General features: G+C 37.1%; 2 protein-coding genes and 1 pseudogene across 5 annotated transcripts; 2 read left to right on the plus strand and 1 right to left on the minus strand.

The window, feature by feature from the left end:
• Positions 1 to 4,798: 4,798 nt before the first annotated feature.
• Positions 4,799 to 9,435, minus strand: LOC113724622 (ferritin-like catalase Nec2; annotated as a pseudogene).
• Positions 9,436 to 14,739: 5,304 nt separating this feature from the next.
• LOC113727689 (large ribosomal subunit protein eL22y) lies at positions 14,740 to 16,530 on the plus strand. The gene is made up of 3 exons (XM_027251978.2): positions 14,740 to 14,890; positions 14,979 to 15,218; positions 16,172 to 16,530. Exons 2-3 carry the CDS (start codon positions 14,983 to 14,985, stop codon positions 16,314 to 16,316), a joined length of 381 nt encoding a protein of 126 aa, XP_027107779.1. The 5' UTR covers positions 14,740 to 14,890; positions 14,979 to 14,982; the 3' UTR covers positions 16,317 to 16,530.
• A 152-nt stretch (positions 16,531 to 16,682) lies between these two features.
• LOC113727687 (GDSL esterase/lipase At5g03980-like) lies at positions 16,683 to 20,495 on the plus strand. Of its 4 annotated transcripts, none has more exons than XM_027251976.2 (8): positions 16,683 to 17,289; positions 18,045 to 18,179; positions 18,280 to 18,362; positions 18,529 to 18,782; positions 19,046 to 19,258; positions 19,349 to 19,497; positions 19,687 to 19,960; positions 20,039 to 20,495. In XM_027251976.2, exons 2-8 carry the CDS (start codon positions 18,132 to 18,134, stop codon positions 20,266 to 20,268), a joined length of 1,251 nt encoding a protein of 416 aa, XP_027107777.1. In that variant the 5' UTR covers positions 16,683 to 17,289; positions 18,045 to 18,131; the 3' UTR covers positions 20,269 to 20,495. The 4 variants fall into 4 exon arrangements, with proteins under 4 accessions (XP_027107777.1, XP_027107775.1, XP_027107776.1 ...); XM_027251974.2 differs by having other exon boundaries at positions 18,059 to 18,179; XM_027251975.2 differs by having other exon boundaries at positions 16,683 to 17,284; positions 18,059 to 18,179.
• Positions 20,496 to 21,547: the final 1,052 nt, after the last annotated feature.

The raw sequence follows: 21,547 nt of genomic DNA on the forward strand, positions 1-21,547 counted from the left end.
TCAGGGCGGCCAACTGCCCCGTCAACCTCTGGACATCGCGGACGCACCGAGGTGGAGACATCTCCTGGATAGCTCGCACCTTATCCGGATTCGCTTCTATACCTCGCCTTGAGACGAGATAACCTAAAAATTTTCCCGAGGTGACCCCAAAGACGCATTTCTTGGGTTCAGCATCATTCGCGTCTTCCGGAGATATCACGGACCTCTTTCAGGTCGGCCAGAAAAGCGAAGGTCGTCTGGCTTTTGAGGAGGATGTCATCTACATAGGCCTCAACATTTCGGCCGATCTGAAACTTGAATGCTTGGTTGACCAAGCGTTGGTAAGTGGCTCCGGCATTCTTCAGCCCGAACAGCATGGTAGTGTAACAGTACGTGCCGCGGTCAGTATAGAAGGCCGTCTTCTCCTGGTCTTCTTAGCTCATACCAATTTGGTGATAACCTTTGAATGCATTCAGGAAACAGAGGATCTCATATCCCATTGCCGAGTCTACTAAGGTATCAACCTTGGGCAATGGGCAACAGTCCTTGGGGCAGGCCTTGTTGAGATCGGTGAATTCGACGCACATTCTCCAAACCCCCGTATCCTTCTTGACCATGACCGGGTTGGACACCCAGGTAGGGTATTGGACTTCCCGAATTATTTTAGCGGGTAAGAGCTTGTTCACTTCCTCACCGACAGCTCGGCTGCGCTCAGGGCCGAGGTGCCTTCTCTTCTGTTTGACCGGACGGACTTGGGGGTCGACGTTCAGCTCATGCATCATGAGATGGTGCGGGACCCCTTGGACCTCTTCGTCGACCCAAGCAAAGACGTCCCGATATTCTCTGAGGAGGTCCACCATATCTCTTCGGACAGGACCGGGCAATCGGGTACCAACGCAACTGTTTGATCAGGCTTCGTGGGGTCCAGGGGAAGCTCTTCCACCTCATCCCCAATCTCCAGCCTCGGGACCTTCTCAGCTCGCTGAGGATCGATACTATTTATTGAGAGAATATTTGACCTCTTCTCGGGTCTCGTTCCGGAGATTGATGGGGAGGCCGCTTGTAGAGTGGCGAGGTAACACTCTCGGGCAGCGCAGACTTCGCTACTGACCTCGGCCACTCCTGCATGGGTAGGAAACTTAAAACTTAGGTGGTATGTAGAGTACACCGCCCGCAGAGCATTAAGAATAGGTCGACCCAGGAGCAAGTTGTATGGGGAGTCAGCCTTAACCACCACAAAATTCACTGGGATAGTTCGGCAGCGGGGGTGGTGCCCCACGGTTACCGTTAGGGTCACCATTCTCTCGGGGTGCACAACGTGCCCCCCGAACCCTACAAGAGGGGTTCTCACCGGGGTCATGTGCTCCCTGGTCAGTTTAAAACTCTCAAAGGTGCGGAGGTACATGACGTCAACTGAACTTCCCGGGTCTATGTAGATCTTTTTCACAATATAGTTGTTGGTGAGGACTTCAATCACTAAAGTTTCATGACTGCTGGAGGCAGTTGGGACGGGATCACTGGGTCCGTAGGTGATCACCTCGGACAGGCGAGAACTCGACTCGGCCTGATCTGGATTGGCCTGCCTATAGGTCCTCTTCCGGGAGTTCTGACTATCTCCTCCTGTCGGACCTCCGGCAATGGTGTTAATGACTCCGGCGATGTTCGGCCCATATCCCAACCCATGTCCAGCAGATCCGTCTGGGGGAGGCCCTTTCGTCTCCCTGGGATCCTCAGGAGGTCGGCAGCTGCTTCTGGAGGTCCGCCGCTCATCTCGGCGTCGGTCTCCTCGTTTGTCTCGCCGGTTTTCATCTCGTTAGTGGCCTCCAGCTCGGTGGATGAACTGTTTTAAGTGCCCCTGTCTAATGAGATTCTCGATCTCTCTCTTGAGATCGTTGCAGTCCTCAGTCTCGTGACCAATGTCACGGTGATATAAGTAGTAGAGGTTCGAGTTCCTCTTGTCTCTGCTTCCATACATCCTCGGTGGGGCTTTTCCGAGGTTGTTTTGTTCCATCACGGACAACACCTGAGACCGGGAAGTGTTCAAAGGAGTCAACTCGGAGTCGAGAATGGGCGACTTCCCTTTGGATATCCTGTCGAACACGTTTCGGCGGTCCCGGCCAGGATTTCGGAAGCCACTTCACGTTCCCACTTCAGCTCGGCTGGCATCTTTTCCCTTTCGGGGATCAGCCCTTAGACGGGTGGCTTGGACCTCTTTCTTCATGCAGTGGAGGTCTTCGGCCTGTATGCCCTTTTCAACCTTCAGCCACAATTCATGCAGTGTGCGGGGATATTTCTTATGGATCCCCGTATTGAACTCCCCGGCAACGAGTCCATGGGTAAAAGCAGCGAGGGTTACCTACTCATTGGGGGTCAGGTATCTGAACGCTTTTCTCATGGAACCTCCGGACGTACGACCGAAGTGACTCTCCCGGATTCTGTTGCACAATGAACAGGTAAGCCGAGGTCTTGGTCGTAGGTCGGGAGGAGACAAACCGGTGGAGAAACTTTTCCACTAATTCACCCAGGGTCGATATGCTCCTAGGTTCTAGGGCCCAGAACCATTTTCGAGCTGTTCCCCGAAGGAATACTGAAAAGGCCCTGCAGATGACGGGGTCTGGGATGCAGTATAGGCGGAAGGCCGAGATGAAGGCATGGATGTGGTCTTCGGGGTCACCTCGGCCATCATAAGATTGTACTGCGGGGAGCTTAAAATTGGGAGGAAACCTTTCCTCGTTTATATCATCTGTAAACGGTGGAGCCCTCATGCAGTCCACCCCGGGTATTCCCAAGGACCGAGGCTCTTTCTCGGGTCGTCGCCCCAAGAGCCCTCGAGAAAACGCCTTGGTCAGGAAAGGTACCTTAGAGGTAGCCTTAGAAAATGCTCGCTTTGAGGCACTTCGGCTTAAGCGCCTCCCATCTGACCCTTCTTCAGATGAGTCCTCAGGAGACCCATCTGACTTCCTTTTAGAGGACTCGGGCTTTTGTTTGCCTTGTCTCTTAAGGTATCTCCCCAACTCTTCAAAGATGTTGGGTTCTCAGTTACAAACTCGGCCATACGGGTTATGGCTTCTTCGTTTGCGGGCTGAGTCCTCGGGGACTCCTGCCCTTCAGAAATATTTTCTTGTTGAGCTGCATTGCTTTGCTCAGCCTCTATAGCGAGAGCTTTTCTGCTCCTAGAACGCGCAGGCTTCATCTTCTAATATCTTTGCGTTCTCACAGACGGTGCCAATTGAAGAGGTGAATTTCGACCGGCAGGAGTGAGTCACCCGAACTGGAGGAATGCCTTTACCTTGGGCAACTCTCTTGGACGAAGTCACCTGCTTGGATAAGAAAAGGGGTTGGATCCCCCGGTATAACTCCGAAACTTAAGTCAGTTCGGATATAGAGAAGTAAGAAAGTAATGAGTGGAGATAGCGTTCTACCAGAAATTGGTCATCCCCTATTCCAGTAGAGGTGTTGTGTATTTATAGGGGACGGATTGGAGAGAGGAACTACCTGCACAAGTCCCTGAAGATCTGAGATAGTCAGTGCATCTGGTGGACTTGACCAGTCTATGAAAAGATGTGATGTGATATCCCGTCAGGTTCAGGCGGCGTGTCAGAGCAGCTATTACTCAGGCGTCAGATGTGTCAGGGGTCACATCCCTCCTTTCCGTAATTGTCGAGCATGCAAGGTTCACCTCGGAGATACGACCTGGACCATATAACCGAGGTGGCAAACGAGTTCCAACCGCCTCGCAGGATGATTCGCCGAGGTGGCCTTTCAGGACACGTCAGAGGACCAGGCCTTGGGCAATCCGAGCCTAAATGGCCCTCCTCAACGGCCATCTAGGTCATAAAGGCCGAGGCCCACGAGAGGTCGCAGAGACCTAGCCGAGATCTATCCGATGTGACAGGAAGGATCACGGCCATGGCACCACTTCAGATATGGCGATCCGAAGTGACCGCCTTCACTGAGCATATATGTTACCTATTCTATTAACAAAAGAAAAGGTACATTGGTCAAACAAGCCTCTCATGTTATCAATATCGTCTAGTATAACAGCAGTTCTGGATTCCATAACATTTTCCTCCATGATCATGTCCGCTATTGCTTTGCAATCTGATTGGAATTCCTCTTCCTTCCATTGTGCTTCTCGGGCCATCATCATTCCCGTTCTGAGTGCTACAGCTTCCTCCACTGGTTGTTCGCTTGATTATGCCTCAAATCTTGCCACATTGCTCTAAGTTTATAACCAACGATGCAATTAAGCTTTTTCACTATTTATATAGTTTTGGAGGATCAGATAAGTTCCAATTCTTTGTTTCTGGTTTTGGATCCAGGTTTAGATGAGCGGATTTTTATTGTCTCCCACTCTGCTATCTTCAATCATCTTCTTTTTTTTTTGCCAAGTCCTCCCACTATAGAAAAATTAAGAGCAAAACAGTGCATATTAGTACTCTTTTATATTTTGGTTTCAAGGCCCAATAGGATTTCCTGCTTTCCCTTTTTTTTCGTGACTAAAATTTTGAAGCCTACAAACTTTTATTCGTGCTAAAATCTATGCTTGCAAATTGTCTAATCAGACAATACTTTTATCAGAGGAGTTCTTTTTAAGCATTTCCATTATCGTAAAAGCCTACCACTTCTTGAAAACCAATGTAGCATTATATAATATGCGAATGCGACCTACTAATGACATAGATATTCACATAAATAGCTTCCTCTAAAGAATTCTTGATAATTTCTCCAGCTAAATTGTTCAAGTTCTTCTGATCTAGAGCATCAAACACCTCGAAACATCAAAAGTGCTTAATCAAAGGCCATAGGTTTACACCTCTCATTTATTCTTGAAAAGTGCTTGAGCTATCCTTCCATTAGCTCCCTTGGGCAGGAAATCCACCAGGGGATCCCTCATTACCGGTAACATAAACAATCCTTAATATCTCTGCTGGAGAGCGTTTGTACGAGGAGGAGTAATAATTCGCAGATAGGACATTGCTTGAGGTCTGATTTTCTGCGCCGAGATTTGGGTGGACATGGATGCCTTCATCCTTGTTGCCACCCTTAGCCAAGAGGTTTTTGACATTGGAAATGCGAGTTGTAAAATCAGCTACCGTGTGTTGGTATAGTTCCACCACTTGATCTGCCCGTTGGTAGAGATATAGCCTGATAACGGGCATCTTGGCCTGCTTCAACACCTAATAATCCTGCTGAAACCTGTAAATCAAGCGTTAATAAATTGACCTCGAGCTCACTTCAATATTGGAAATTAATTGACGGGCGCGATTGGTTTATAACCTGATACTTTTGTGTTAGATGTCCCTCTGCTGCGTGATCTTTTGTGCTAACAAGATTATAGACTTATGCGCTTGCTACGGTAAGTCTTGAGGAGAGGGTTTATGCCAACATATCCTGTCAGTCCAATGTATGGAACTGCATAAGTAGCCAGAAAGAAACTTAGGCTGTTCTCGTAAGGGTTGAATGGAGGGTCGAGGTGGTATCCAAATGCTGCATCAATGATCTTTGAGAAGAGTTCAGCACTTAGATCAATCTGAGCTCTTGGGATCAAACCTACAGCGTCTTGAAGGGCTCTACGCAATTATAAGCACAAAAAAACAGTTAGGTAATGAAGAAAGAAATCTAGATTAATGAACCTTTTTAAGGTTTTAAAAAAAGGCAAAAGAACTTAATTTTGGATATGTAGTAAATTATCTACCTTAGATGGCCAACTCCTTGATAACCAAACAGTTGCAATACTTTGTGTGAGCTTGTCCAAATTTGCTTTTAGGGCACCAATAGGAGCAGCGCATCCGATCCTCAACCCCCTCAAGGAGCCTATCTGTCGAGTCTCATCCTAAAAATTTTGACACATGTAACAAATCATGCGATTTCATTCACCCAATCCTACTCTGAAGCCTATTTGGGTATTCCCTTCTCTTGAATGTTACGAAACCCACTCAGTGTATCAATGATCCAACCAACAAGAAATCACATCAAACAAAAATCTATAAACCCTGAATCCATCAAGTCCATGTCACAAGGCACCCCGCAAGAACCATTCTGCTTGCAAGAATTCCAGATTCTGTGCGAATTGCAACGACTCAATGTCACTTCTGGAAACTTGAAGAGGAGAATGAAATATCAAAATGGCTAGACATCAACGTTAATAACAAGAAAGTGTAAAAGAGAAATGATGAATGGAGAGCCATTGATGTAAGTGAAGACAATTCTGCTCATAAAACTTGCAACTTCTTGGACTTTATACAAGTAGGAGTAGAGCATTTTTTCTGTATATAGCATGGATCATCGTCCAGAAATAATATGAATCATGTAAATTTCCATTTGAGAAATTAATTAAAAAAATCAATTATTCCACCATTCTTTTATCCCCTAGAAAACCTTTTTTTTTTTGGAAGAAAATCATTTTTGAAGTTTGAAGTGAATGCAGTTACTAAAGTAACATATTCTTTTTACCAATTTACCTTTGTCGAAAATATAAGTGCAAAGCGAGGGCAGTTACAAATTTTTGTAGTATGTAACTACATGTACCATAATTTCTTTGGATTAACATATTATGCTATTTATGCAAAATTACTCTTACGTTGCTTTTTTTTTTTTGTTTTTTCAAATTCATAACTTTACATTCAAGGAGTTGTTTAGAAGTAGTTTATTGATAGTGTGTTTGGATAGGAGGTTATTTGATATATTTATTGAAAATAATTATTGTAGCACTTTGTATGATGTGATATATGCGAGATAAAAATGTGATTAAAAATTGTGTTCATGATATAAGTAGAAAAAAATTTGATTTTTTTTTTCGCAAATCTTGCTAACCAAACATACTTGCTTATCCGTTTCAGATTGTTTGAGAAATTTTTTTGAATTTTTCCTTCATTTGTATCATACTATCCTTATTTTTATGTAAATGGAAAGTTTTAAATCTTTTTTTTAATTTAAGTGAAAATTTTTAAATTGAAAACTTTCTACTTACAACCCTCTCGTACAGTCGAATATTAAATACTTTTGGGTTCAGGGGAAAGCATTTAGATGGAATTTCATCCAAGTTCATGGGCCCAAATTCATTGGTAAAAATAACTAGTTACATAATCTCGTATTTTCACGTACCTGATTTTTGTCTATAATTAAGATAGTTTTACGGGGGTAAGAATGTCTCAATATTTAAACCAAATGCAGGTCTTCTTGATATCTTTTGCCAATGGTTGTTTTTTTTTTTTGGTAAAAAACAAAAAAAAATCCCTGTGGTAAGCCTAATACACAAAAAAAATTCCTATGGTTTCAAAATATACAATACAACACCTCATGCTTTGAATTAAATTGTAAAAGTGACGGAATCCGTTAAACTTAACGGAAATGAGTCAAATAACTTATTGGAATCTAAAAAAAACAATTTATACCTAATTTTTATCAAATATACCTATTCTATCCTTTAACCCTCAATTCTCTCTATTTAGATAAGCCTGTCAATCGGAACTAATGAGTCGGGCTTTCATAAGGTCAAACTCAATTCATTTAATTTGGAACATTTTCGAGTTTCGGGCTATGAGTTTTGGGTTCATAAATGTGAATCTCATACTCAACTCACATAATATTCGGGTTATGAGCCTTAATCGAGGTTAATCCAAGTTCACTTATTACTCCTTAATTTTTTTAATATAATTACTATAACTATTAAGTTTTAAAACTAATTTAACATTTACAAGACTGTAATATTAAAACTAAACATGAACAAATAATAGTTCTTAAAAAGTATATAAACCAAAACTTTTTCAACAATATTTATATTTCATTCAAAATGCATGAAAAATAGTAATAAAACATGCGATCATAAGCCAGTACATCTTTAAAAGTTGAAACTTTTTTTATAATCTTGTGATTTGAATGCAAACATGCTTGATGATTTGTGTTTGTAGATCAAAAAGAAATCAACCAATATTATGCCAACACAAAAATTTATTTAACCAATAAGAAAAGTTAGAGATTCAATTATACATCACTAATATTGGCTCTCAAGAAAGCTCATGGAAGAGTCTTTAGATGTATTTTTATATTTTGTAATATATATATATATTTAGTATTTAATAATAATATATTTGGATATATAATTATACATAATATCAAAATATAAATATTATATATATAGATAATTAAAGGACCGGACCTATATCGGGTTTGAGCCTAATAGGACCCAAGCTCGGTTCATATTTAATTCGGGTTTAATTTTTAGGCTAAAACTCAGACCGGCTCACTAAAATGTCGGGCTCATCGGGCTTTTTGTCCGGCCGAACGAGCCGAGTTCGAGTTGGCCCAACTCCATTGACAGTCCTATATTTAGAGAATAAAACAAATTATTTTTTTGAGTTGTCTTTTGCTTAATTATATCAGGCCATTTTGGTCATTTCGTCCATTTCCGTTAAGTTTAACCGATTCCGTCACCTTTACAATTTAGTTCAAAGCATGAGGGGTTGTGTTGTATATTTTGAAACCATGGAAAGCTTTTCTGTATATTAGGTTTACCACAGGGGTTTTTTTTTTACCCTTTTTTTTTATATATATACTTGAATAACTATACATGGTCATGGAACCTTTCTCAACTCTTTTTTTTTTTGTTTCTTTTCATTGGACATTTTCCTCAATAATTTTTTTGACTTTTGAGGTAACATCAAACATATTAATCTGATATAATAATATTTACCTAGAGGAAATAAGAAACTTGAAAAGGTGCTCATTAAAGCTAGTTATCAATACTAACTATATTAACCCAACTATCCAATGGCCTGTTGCCAAAATCAAGGGTTCAAATCCATTTGAATTACGACTCTAGTACGTAGGTCAGACTAGGGGTGAGCAATTACGGTAATTACCGAATTACCGATCGAATTTGATTTGAATTTGGTAATTCGAATTCGGTAGTTAGGTAATTCGGTCGGTAAATCGGTGATATCGAATTAATTAGAATCGAAATAGGGTCGAAAATGGTTTTATAGTTTTTTAATTCGTATTTACCAAATTCGAATTTATTTCGGTAAAATGGTAAATTATTACCGTTTTCAATTTCGAAATTCCGAATTAAGTTAAATAGGAAATAATATCCTTATGTCTAGATGTTCCAATTTCAGACTTTTGCCCTAAATTAGCATTCGTTCCCATCAGGTAAAATCGTTCCCATTGGCTCAAATCCATCTACCCAGACGGTGCAGTCTGTGCATAACCTATGGTGTCTCCACAATCCAAATGCACCTTGGTTAAGCGAGGATACTGCACCAGAGTGCTCAACCCAAAGGGGTACTGTGCATGTTTTGACCATTCCCTGCAATCTCCTTCAACCTTGATTTGGATCTCCTCCAGGTTGGGACAATCCTCAAGACCAGCAGCAGTCAATGGTTAGAAGCTCACCCACGCCAATCCAGAGTGAAAGACATTGCAGTCTATCCCATGAGTTGCTACAAAATCCATTGCCGCTGTTGTTAAATTGCAGAGCAGAGCAATTCAGATCATAGGAGTGTCTGCACCTCTTCTTCTTGCTGCACATGATATCACTATCATAATCTCCAAAGTAGTTAACAAATCCATCCGACTGGTTCAATGCCCTAAGAAGCAATTTTCACGAATTCGATTAAATCGGTAAATTTTCATTTACCGAATTCAATTCGGATTGAATTCAAATTCGATATTTTCTATTTCGAATGCGAATTAGGTCGAATATTTCCAGAATCATTTACCGAAAATTACCCATTTCAACCTAACGAATTACCGACTTCGAATTCGATGCTCACCTCTAGGTCAGACCATGTTAATTATTTTTCTCTTTATAATGTGGATTGAATTGATCGTAATTTTGAATTGTTATATAAAATAAAAAAGAATATGAAAAACAGCCAACCAACAATGCTAGGTCAACCATAAAACAAACATTAATCAAAATATTGGCTTGATTTTTTTTTTGAAATTTGTGTTCTTGCTTTTGTATTCAATTTTGAAAATATAGGAAAGATAAAATTTAATTCAACAGAATTAGTTAGTTGATGTAATAATTTCCTCAATTCATCTCGGTCTAAAATTAAGTCGAGTATTTAAGACCCTGTTTTCATTTGCTTTAAATTTTACAAAATTTAATTACAAAAATTGATTGTAGAAAATAATCAGAATCAACAAAAGTTACTCTTCAGCTGATTATAGATTTTAATTTTTTTTATTATTAAAAAAGTTCAAAATTAGAAAGTAAAAACAACCAAAAACACAACAAAAACTTATTATCCAAAATTAAAATATATAATCATTTAAAATAATTAAATTGAGAACAAGCCCAAAATTGGTTAGAAGTAACACTATGCTTCGTCTGGTGCTATTTTTACAATGACACTCAAAGGGCCTTCAACTAAGAATTGGACCTCAAAGCCCACTAATACAAAACACCTCCATTCATGTTTTTTTTTGGGATAATTTCAAAAACCTCCCCTAAGGTTTTCGATAATTTTATTCGGCTCCCTTAAGGTTTACATAATTATAGAGACCTTCCTTGTTATGATAAAAAGACAATAATGCCCTTTATTAATTGTCAACTCATTGAAAAACTCTATCAACTATTAAAACTCTCTCATCTACTATTAACCAATAATTCAAACCACAGTCTTTTATATTTAACTACCTATTCTCTTTCTCATATATCTATTTTTCTTTCAAACTCATTTATTTATTATTATCAACTAAATGTGTACTATCGCTACTAATAAAATCACCATGCACATTAAACCACCAATGCTTATATATCTTTCCCAATCCTCGATTTGCCATTATTAGTAAATAGTTTCCTTGCACCCATTTTTGTTTCCAATTTTTGATAGGTATTAGCAAATTGAAATTATCAAATGACAAATTGAGTGTTAATTTCATTGTCAAATTAAATGGAGATGAAGATAGTAACAGTGATAAAAAAAAATAAAAATTAAGGATAAGAAATGGAATAGGAACTAAAAATAGGTTATATTGTTATGGTTATCATGAAAAAAAAAGTTCTTGATAGATATTTATAACTGCATTGTGTTTCCATTTTTTATTTACAATTATTGATATTATTCCTTTAGAGAGAATTTGATTGATTTTGAATTTTGTACCAATAGAATATATAAGATATTGATATTAATAGTGATGATTTAGATTATTCTGTAGTAAAAAGGTGGCGGTCATGTAATTGAAATTTAGGGATATTGATGAATATTGTAGTATTAAGTAAAATCTGATATTGTTATGAAATTGTAGGTAAATTTTTGGGTATATGATGTAGCATTTAAAGTTGATACAATGGTTTGCATCAGAAATTTTTAGGTAAAATAGGAACATTAGAACAAAGATAAGTGTTTAGTTAGTGGTGATTTGAATGTTGATAAGTAGGTAATAGTGGTAGGAAATAAATATAAATGAAATAGAGACTGTAAATCATTTTTTCCTTTACATTTTTGTTGTGAATTATAACTCAGGAGCATTATAGGAATTTTAGAAAAAAGTATAGCCTTTTGGGTCTAGAATGTTACTTAAATAGGAAAAATAGGGGAGATAGGTGTAATTTTTAGAAATTGAGGGGAGTTTTCCTCAATTGTTAAAAACCTTAGGAGAGATATGTGAAATTAACCCTTTTTTTAATCCCACATGAAGAGCGGCCCAATCAATAATCCACACAAAGCCCTGTATAAACTCTCCATCAAAAACCCTATTCCATTTCCTTTTCTTCGTCGTTGCGTCTTCTTCTGCTTCTCTGCTCGAGTTGACAATGCTTCATCTAGTGCTATTTTTTCAATGAGACTCAAAGCCTAGTAATACAAAAACACCTCTATTCATGTTTTTTTTTTGGGATAATTTTAGAAACCTCCCCTAAAGTTTTCGATAATTTCACTCGGCTCCCTTGAGGTTCACATAATTACAGAGACCTCCCTTATTGCGATAACAATACAATAATGCCCTTTATTAATTGTCAACTTGTTGAAAAACTTTATCAAATATTAAAACTCTCTCATCTATTATTAACCAATAATTCAAAATACAGTATTTTCTATTTAACTAACTATTCTTTTTCTCATATATCTATTTTTCTTTCAAATTCATTTATTTATTATTATCAACCAAATGTATACTGTTGGCAGTTGCTACTAATAAAATCACCATACACATTAAACCACCAATACTTATATATTTTGGTATGTATTCCCAATCCTCAATTTTCCATTATTAGTAAACAGTTTCCTTACGCCCATTTTTGTTTCCAATTTTTGATAGGTATTAGCAAATTGAAATTGTCAAATGACAAATTGAGTGTTAATTTCATTATCAAATTCAATGGAGTTTTTCATTATCAAATTAAATTGAGTGTTAATTTCATTATCAAATAGTAGTGACAGTGATAAAAAAATAAAAATTAAGGATAAGAAGTGGAATAGGAATTGAATATAGGTTATACTGTTATGGTTATCATGAAAAAAAGTATTCTTGGTATATATTTATAATTGTATTGTGTTTCTATTTTTTATTTACAATTATTGATATTATTCCTATAGAGAGAATTTGATTGATTTTGAGCTCTGTGCCAATGGAATATATTGGATATTGATATTAGTAGTGATGGTTTAGATTATTTTGTATTAAAAAGGTGGCAGCCATGGTATTGAAATTTAGGAATATTGATGAATATTGTAGTATATTAAGTAAAATCTGATATTGTTATGAAATTGTAGGTAAATTTTTTGGGTAGATGATGTAGCATTTATAGTTGATGCAATGGTCTGCATCAAAAATTTTTAGGTAAAAGAGAAACATTAGAATAAGGATAAGTGTTTATTTAGTAGTGATTTGGATGTTGATAATTAGGTAATAGTGGTAGGAAATAAATATAAATGAAATAGAGACTGTAAACCATTTTTTTCCTTTACATTTTTGTTATAAATTATAACTCAAGGGCATTATAGGAATTTTGGCAAAAAGTATAGCCTTTTGGGTTTAAAATGTTACTTAAATAGTAAAAAAATAAGAGGTAGGTGTAATTTTTAGAAATTAAGGAAAGTTTTCTGCAATTGTTAAAAACCTCAGGGAGGTATGTGAAATTAACCCTTTTTTTGGTTTAATCGGCCCAATCAATAATCCACCCAAGGCCCTATATTAGAGCTGGCAAAAAAGCCCAAAATTTAACAACCCGCCCAATCCGCCCATTAATTTTAAATGATGGGTTAGGTCAATTGGATTATGGATTTTGTTGGATTGGGTAAGAACAACCCAATTTATTCCTTGGACGGGTTGGATTTTTTATTTGGGTACCCAATATCCAACTTGTTTAAAAGTAATTCAAAATAATAAATACAAGATTCAATATACATATGTCCAACTATTTGCATTTGGACATGTGTTAATAATTCATTCATTAATTTGTATTCAAAATTCTCATATATATATATATATATTAATCAATTTTTAAATTTTTATTTAAAAGAAAAAGGAAACTTGAAATAAAAGCTCATGTTTATTTTACTTTTATAACAGCAGTTAAACTTGCTCAACTTTTATAATAATTTATTATGCCTTTTAAGAGTATGTTGTTTTCCTCCCCCCTCTTTTTTTTTATTGTTCTCAAGTTGCTACTTGCTTTTTGTTTGTTAATATTTCGTGTACGTCTAATATTGTACAAATTTCTTTTTTTAACCTTTTAGGATTATATAATTTCGGATTCTTCAAATTAACAAACAAAAGCTTACTTTGTGTCAGCCTAACTTTTCAATAATTCAAAATAGGATTAATCTTTCCTATACTGACTGTGTATACACTATCAGCGTCAGTGTAAGAAAGATTTACTCTTCAAAATAATGCGATCCCGATATGATAAAAATATCAGAATAGTTCATGAATTCTCCTCTCATTTATTTCTTAAAAAGTTTGGGATTTTCCTTAACAATTTTTTGGGGACCAATACCAGTTTTACAAGCATATAAATATTTTCTGCTTTATATCAGAGTTGTGGTAATTCTAAAAGGTGGTAATTCTAAAAGATTAATATGACCATAGCATCAAGTATGATCCTAGATAATTCTAATTAATCAGGTGATGAATTATCTAACTATATCTATAAAAAAAATACCTTCTAATATATCATATATGTATATAGATCATGATATTAACTTTGAATCAATATAGTTGACTTGCGGATTCTATTTTATTTTGATTAATTATGGCAACTTGGGCATGGCTAGTTCAACGATTTCAATTTCGTCTGAAGCAAATACCTCCAATCTTCAATTTCATGAGAAGTTTGGAATCAGCAAGACAATTAATTTTCCCTCTTAATTACCGAGTCCAAAAACCAAAATACAATAATGTCTCTAGTCATTTAATAAGTTTTAATCAATTAGTAGTATTAAAAAGTATAAAGTAAACATTTTTTTTAGCTAATCTATTTAAATGTACAATTTATTATCTAAAATTCACAATATAAGCAATATAAAATATTATTCTATTTATGATATGTTTTCAAGGAATTTAAGAAGTGAATGTGTGTGAAAATACATTTATGTGTGTGAAAATATATTTATGTATGTAAAAATGTGTTTATATGTGTGAAAAAAATCATTTTTGTATGTTAAAATGTATGTAAAAAAGTTTTGTATTAAAATATATTAATTAATATGTTTGATCATATTTGGGTCATGTGTTTGAAATAATTCAATATGATTCAATCCAATTTAAAGTTGGACGGGTTGCATATAATCCATTTAAGCGAAAACCCAATATTAATTCCCCTAAAACCCGTCCAAGCTGCCGATTGCCAGGTATACCCTATATAAACCCTCCATCGAAAACCCTACTTCATTCCCCTGTCTCCTTCGCCGCTGCTTCTCCTTCTGCTTTTCTCCTCCGTTACAGAATACCAAATCAGGTAATTGCCCCAACAACTCCATTAATCTACTTTTATGTTCATATTTCTGATTAATAATTTTTCACCATTTTCTGTTTGTGGGATAAAGGAAAATGAGTAAAGGAAGCAGTGGTGCCGCTCTCAAGGGAGGGAAGAAGAAAGGATCGACGTTCGTGATTGATTGTTCGAAGCCGGTGGAGGATAAGATCATGGACATTTCCTCACTGGAAAAGTACCTTCAAGAGCGTATCAAGGTCGGCGGGAAGGCCGGCGCTCTTGGAGATTCCGTCTCCGTTGCTCGTGATAAGACTAAGATTACCGTCACCACTGAGTCCAGCTTCTCCAAGAGGTAAATTTTTTCGCTGATTTTTCTTTGATGAAATTCTCCCTTTTTTCTTTCTATTGAATCTTATAATGGGTCTGGCTTCTATTTGTATGCCATTTTGATATCTGCTACTGATTCTTTGAAGTCGCCATTGCCACTCATTTGATTCGAATTTTAAGTTAGTATTTGCTTCTTTTTCTGGATGGACATTTTGGTTTTATCTGCTTTGTGCTCTGGATGAGCCTGATCTATTCTTGCTGTTTTAGTTTTGGATGTGTCCTTCAGAGACCAGCATTTTAATATTTCAGTTGATTTGAGCAGGTCTGAGCCTATGGGACCTAATCATTTGATTATTTTATTTTAGTTGATCTTTTATATTTTTAGTTGAGCAGGTCTGAGCCTATGGGTATTAATATTGGATTTTGACAAATACTGGATTAAACTTTTGTGGTTATCGTATAAAGTTTGTTATGAGGAACGGATTGATATGATAATGAGACCATTTCTACACCCTGCAATAATCTCCACCGCAACACCCCCCCCTCTTTTTTCTAATTTCACGGAAAAATGAAAATACAAAAAATCCACCTAACATGTTCAAAGTTTTCTTGATGACTGAATAGTCTTCTGTGATTAAAAATTCTTCTCCAGTTTACTTAATGTGAAACTGGATGACAATGGTGCTTGTTTCGTGACTCTTACATATGGTATCACTCGGAAGTGGAGAGAGGTGCCGGATTTACGAGTCTTTTTTTTTTTTGGCTCAGGAAGAGAAAGCTGTTGAAATCTGTTGTTCTGTACTATTATTTGTTGAGACAATTTGTTTTCTGATTGGCCCTTGGGACTTCTCTAAACTGATGGTTTTCATGTGCCGTTTCTTGTCGACAGTTTCCTCAGCTAGAGGATCCTTTCGTCAAAATTTTGTGCTCTAAAGTACAGCTTTACTTATAGGTTGGTCTTTTGTTTCTGTGGCTCAGGTATTTGAAGTACTTGACAAAGAAGTACCTAAAGAAGAACAATGTGCGTGATTGGCTCCGAGTGATTGCTTCCAACAAGGATCGGAGTGTGTATGAGTTGAGATACTTCAACATTGCTGAAAATGAAGCTGAGGAAGAAGATTGATTAGGAGGATAGATCATTTATCCAAGAGTCAGCCTTGTCAATTTGCGTAATCTGTAGCTTTACTCTGGCTATTGTTTCTTTCAGTGACATTATTTTTGAGTTACGTATGTGTAATTTGAAATCCTGCAAATTTTGTTATTTCCCCTTTGGGAAACCTGAATGAGAGACGCAATCATATCAGATTAGAAACTGTACTGAAATTGGTTTTTGCAAAGCTCAGACTCGTATGCACTTATGTTGATAACGTTACTGATGTCTAGATCACTGGCTTGATTCTGGACTTGATAATTATTATCAGTAACTTGTTCAGTAAAACTGCATTTGCTGGTGGAGTGACTGTCATGGATAACTAGTACTGTGACAAGTGTTGCACCGGACACAATACCAGGCTCTAGTAGGAGTATGTAAAGTTATTATGTGGGTAAAGTTCATGAACTGCTTTTGTGTACCTTTGCTGATGCGAAGAAGATTGGTATGCTTTTGTCTTTTTTCCTGCTAATGGTGTTGAAAGATGTAAAATTGGCGGAGGGCAATATTTTTTTTCTCAAAAGGAGAAACATATGATATTAATTCCCGATATTCACAAGACCATCACATTTTCGTAACAATAAAAAGACGGGATTAGTCTATGAGTTCATGCAAGTATGTCATACCTCAATGGAGAAATGTAAGATTAACCTTTTGTTTTGTTTTGTTTTTTTTACTATCCTGTTCAACCTCACATAATCATCATCGGACCCACACCAATAATGTCATCATCGGATTGGATCCATTCCGCACCAATATTCTGCGTGCATCGTTGACTCTTCAACATTGCCATCTTCCTTTCCATTTTTTGTTAACACGATCATACCTTTTATTTTAGACTACTTCTATTCTCCGTTAAAGACTCCAAGAAAGGGTAACCAAAATTTCAAGAAGAAGAACAAGACATTGGAGAGGAGTTGAGTACTGCAGTTCATCAGAAAGTGCTGTAGGCTTTCCTTTAAGCATAATTCGTGTTTCTGATTTGAAATGTTTAAGAATTCATGTGCAGCCTATGGATGTTTTGGGATTTTGTTTCTTAGTCTTCCTGTAGGCTTTCCTTTAAGCATAATTCGTGTTTCTGATTTGAAATGTTTAAGAATTCATGTGCAGCCTATGGATGTTTTGGGATTTTGTTTCTTAGTCTTCCTGCATTTTACCCTTCTCCATTTCCTTGGTGATTTATTTGCAATCCTTGTGATTGTTTGATGGCTATTATAAATGGTAAAAAAGTGAATTTCGTTAAACGTTTTCACCCCTAGTTGTGTAAATCTGATGACCAATTGTGTTTATCAAATGCTGTTGGAAGTAGGAACTAAGCTTGGAAAGAGGAAATGTTTTACATTTCTGGTTATTAATGTCTAGAGAGACTTCTGGGTTTTGTTAATGGCTCGTTTGCTGTCTTTAGACGTCTTATTTTTGGAACTCATCTACAAAACTCAACAGAAATCACTACAATGGCTGAAAAAATTGAAGTACTATTACTCCCCTTCGCCTTCTTACCAGCCGGCTCAGTAGTCTTCTTCTTCTTCTTTTTTTTTTTTCAAGTATAAATGTAGGCGGGAGGTCTCGAATCTGGTATCTCTAACTTACACTCTCTCCCGCGCACGACCCCCGCCGCAGCGGGGCTTAGTAGTCTTTGGTTTTAATAATCTCTGCAAGATCAGTAATCTGACTTGTTTGCAATACTTGTCTGACCAACAGATTCTGTTTGACAGACTGTGAAATTGAGAGATTGACGAGAGTGTTCAGTAAGCAAACATAACTTGTTTGGTTTAAGAGAACTCAAAGATGGACAGATCTCGTGTGTGGACACCATCTGACGGTAATGGACAAAATGTAAGCTCACCAATCTCAAACTATAAGCAGATACGATCAAATAGATCTTTACTGGTTTTTTTTTTTTTTTTCTCTTCTTTGGGATGTTTTCTATTAACAGGGCAAGATTACATTTTGGAGCTATTGTGTCATTTGTTGTGTACTGCTCATTTACACTTCTTCAGAGAAGATAGGAATCCTTATGTAAGTGCTGCTCATACTATATGTCTAAGACTCTTTATGGTAAGTGGGAATTTGATTTTATTGGACCCCATGGATAAGCAAATCATTGGTTTCGGTAGCTTAGATTTTAGATCATATATATAGATATCGTTCATTTGTATCAGCTTCTTTTTCATCCTCGTACTAGGAACTCAAGAAAACTAGGAAATTATAGTTTCAAAATTGCTGCTGACAATATCGGAACAATACGGCCATTGGAGAAAGCATGTCATTTCAATAAAATATATCAGCTAGGGGACTCAATAGCTGATACCGGAAATCTTGTTCGAGAGAGTCCCTTCGGCAGTGGTTATCCTTTCGCCCATCTTCCTTACGGAGAAACAACCTTTGGATTTCCTACTGGTCGATGTTCTGATGGCCTTCTTATGATCGACTACATCGGTATGTAGTTATTCGAACTAATTTTTTGATTCCCGTTTCTTTCTTAGGTGAATAATTTCTTTCAGTTATACGTATTTAGTTTTTTTACTTGATCAATGAAAAATGTAATTCTTGCAACATGAATTTCCTCTTTTGTCGGTTTTCGAAGTTCAATCTGTCAGTCTTGCATGCCTAATTTTGTTCTCCAACACCCCCCCCCCCCCCGGGAACAAAAAAATGTTCAATAATACCTGGTAATGAGGATCACAAATTTTATTTTACAGCATTGGCAGCTGGTCTCCCATACCTGGAACCCTCCATGAAAGAGGATGGAAACTTCACCACTGGGGTAAATTTTGCTGTTGGCGGCAGTACTGCTTTACCAAAAGAGGTGTTGGAAGCTAAAGATATTACCAATCCAATATCCAACAGTTCACTTAGTGTACAGTTGGACTGGATGTCCTCTCATTTCGCCTCTATTTGCCATACCAAAGAAGGTTTGCAAAACAATCTTTACCAACTAGGAACCTATAGCTAACGTGTTAAAAGCAATTATCCTATGTTTGTATTCTTAATTTTTGATCCAGGATGCCGTAAGATGCTTGAAAAATCTCTTTTCTTCGTTGGAGAGATTGGTGGTAACGATTATAATGTGCCATTCCTCGAAGGAAGAAGCATGAATGAGTTAACTGCCTTAGTGCCAGGAGTCGTCCAAAGTATTACCAATGCTATCAAGGTTAGTTTTTTCCCTCTTTTCATTTGGTATGTCTTTAACTCATTCAAAATTCGTAAATTCCCCTGGTAGCAGTTTCAACTAGACATTCAAAAGATTACCTATTTCACTTGTTCAAGTCAGGTTAAATTGTTGAATTCTAGACACTTGCACAACATAGTTTTGATCCTAATAAAAATTTTTCTGTTTCAGAGAGTCATTGATTTTGGGGCAACTCGAATTATTGTCCCAGGAAACTTCCCAATCGGTTGTATTCCAGTTTATGTTGCTTGCTTTCAGACAAACGATACAGCAGCATATGATGAACATCATTGTCTTAAAGACTTGAACAACTTCGCTGAGATTCACAATCAGCTTCTAAAAGCATCCATCAAGAAATTGAAAAAAGATTATCCCAAAGTTGTCATTGTCTATGGTGACTACTACAATGCCTATTTGTCACTCCTGTCCAATGCCCGAAGTCTAGGTACGTTTGTTACAATACCTTTTTTTCAACATATTAGTAGCCAAGATTGCTAAATGGTTTCTGGGATAATTCTTGTAGGATTTGATGAAAATGCTTTACAAAAAGCTTGTTGTGGAACTGAGCCATATGATTGCTCTGGTGGCAAGTTATGTGGCACTCCTGGAGTTAAAGCTTGTCCAAGACCTGATAAGTACATAAGCTGGGATGGAGTTCATTCCACGCAGCAAGCATACAAGTACATGACAGCACACTTGCTGGACTCTATCATGCCTCAGTTAAAGTGTCATTCTTCAGCTCAAGATGCTTGAATGAAAAAGCAAGCAGTATTCTAATTTTTCATATTCTTTCAACGTTTTGCTAGATTAGCTGATAAGGGCCTTTTTCTTTTCCATTTTTTTGGGGTCCCCTCTTGAGGGCACACTTGATTTGATCATTTTCAAGACTAGCTAGGATCTGGCCTTTAAACTATCTCATGTCTCATTAATTTTGATTACTACTTACTTCACATAATTCAGTGTTTACTTTGTTCACTTTACCTTTTTTTTTCCACATAATATTTCTTCTTGGTTTTTATATTTTTTTTCCGTAGAGGCCAATAGGGTGTCAACAAATATCTAAAAAATATATCTTCATCGTCTGGGACATAGTATGTACTTCAGGACTATGACTTTGCCTTTCTGCAAGAAACATCGACAGTGGAGCTGAGAATCTTGTTCCCATGCGCGAGTACAAAATACTAATGCAGGTAGGCTGAGGTTTTGGAAGAAGATTGAATAGGATGTACAATTATTTCATCTGCCTAACCATTCTTTTGCATCGTAAATCATCATCAATCATCATCTTCCACTCCCCTGATTCAGCCCTTAAAAATGCTCCATAAAGAGGGTAACAAAAATTTCAAGGATAGAATGTTGGACACGAGTTGATTACTGCAGTTCAGTTCATGGTAACTGACACTGGAGTCAACTGCCACCACCGAAACCATCACTGACAAAGTGCTGTAGCCTCTCTTTTTTAGTTCAATTTCTGTATCTTATTTGAGATTTACTTTAGCTTAATGCGCAACCTGTGGATGTTTTGGGCTTCAGTATTTGTAGTCTTCTTGAATTTGCAGCTTCATGATTTTCATGGTCATATAGGTTACAGAAAGACTGAATTTGGTTGAATTGAAAGTTTTGGGTACAGAAATGATCAGATTTGATCAAATAAAAATGCCAAAGTTAAAATAAAGGGTTGCTCGCTGCTTATTATTGAATCTTGGATTTTTTTTTTCCTTTGTGCGTCAGATTTGAGTGTATGACAAGGGTAGAAAAAATTGGCTACAATGGCCATGGCAAGAATGAGATTTAGAAGAGTGGCAATACCAGTCTCCGTCCTAAAACCTTTGCTCTAGCATTCTCATCATTCCTGAATCCAATCCGTACCACCTCTGCCCCATAAATGGAATCCATGGAAATCAATCCGCGATTCACAAAATCGAAAAGCATACATAAACATAGAAAATCGAACAAACCAAAATAAACAAAAAGGGCAAACCGAGGAATTGAAGTTTGGTTGATAACAACCATCATGGTCAGAAGACCTCAC

This window comes from Coffea arabica, chromosome 2c (genome assembly GCF_036785885.1).
Source record: "Coffea arabica cultivar ET-39 chromosome 2c, Coffea Arabica ET-39 HiFi, whole genome shotgun sequence".
Lineage (NCBI taxonomy): Eukaryota > Viridiplantae > Streptophyta > Magnoliopsida > Gentianales > Rubiaceae > Coffea > Coffea arabica.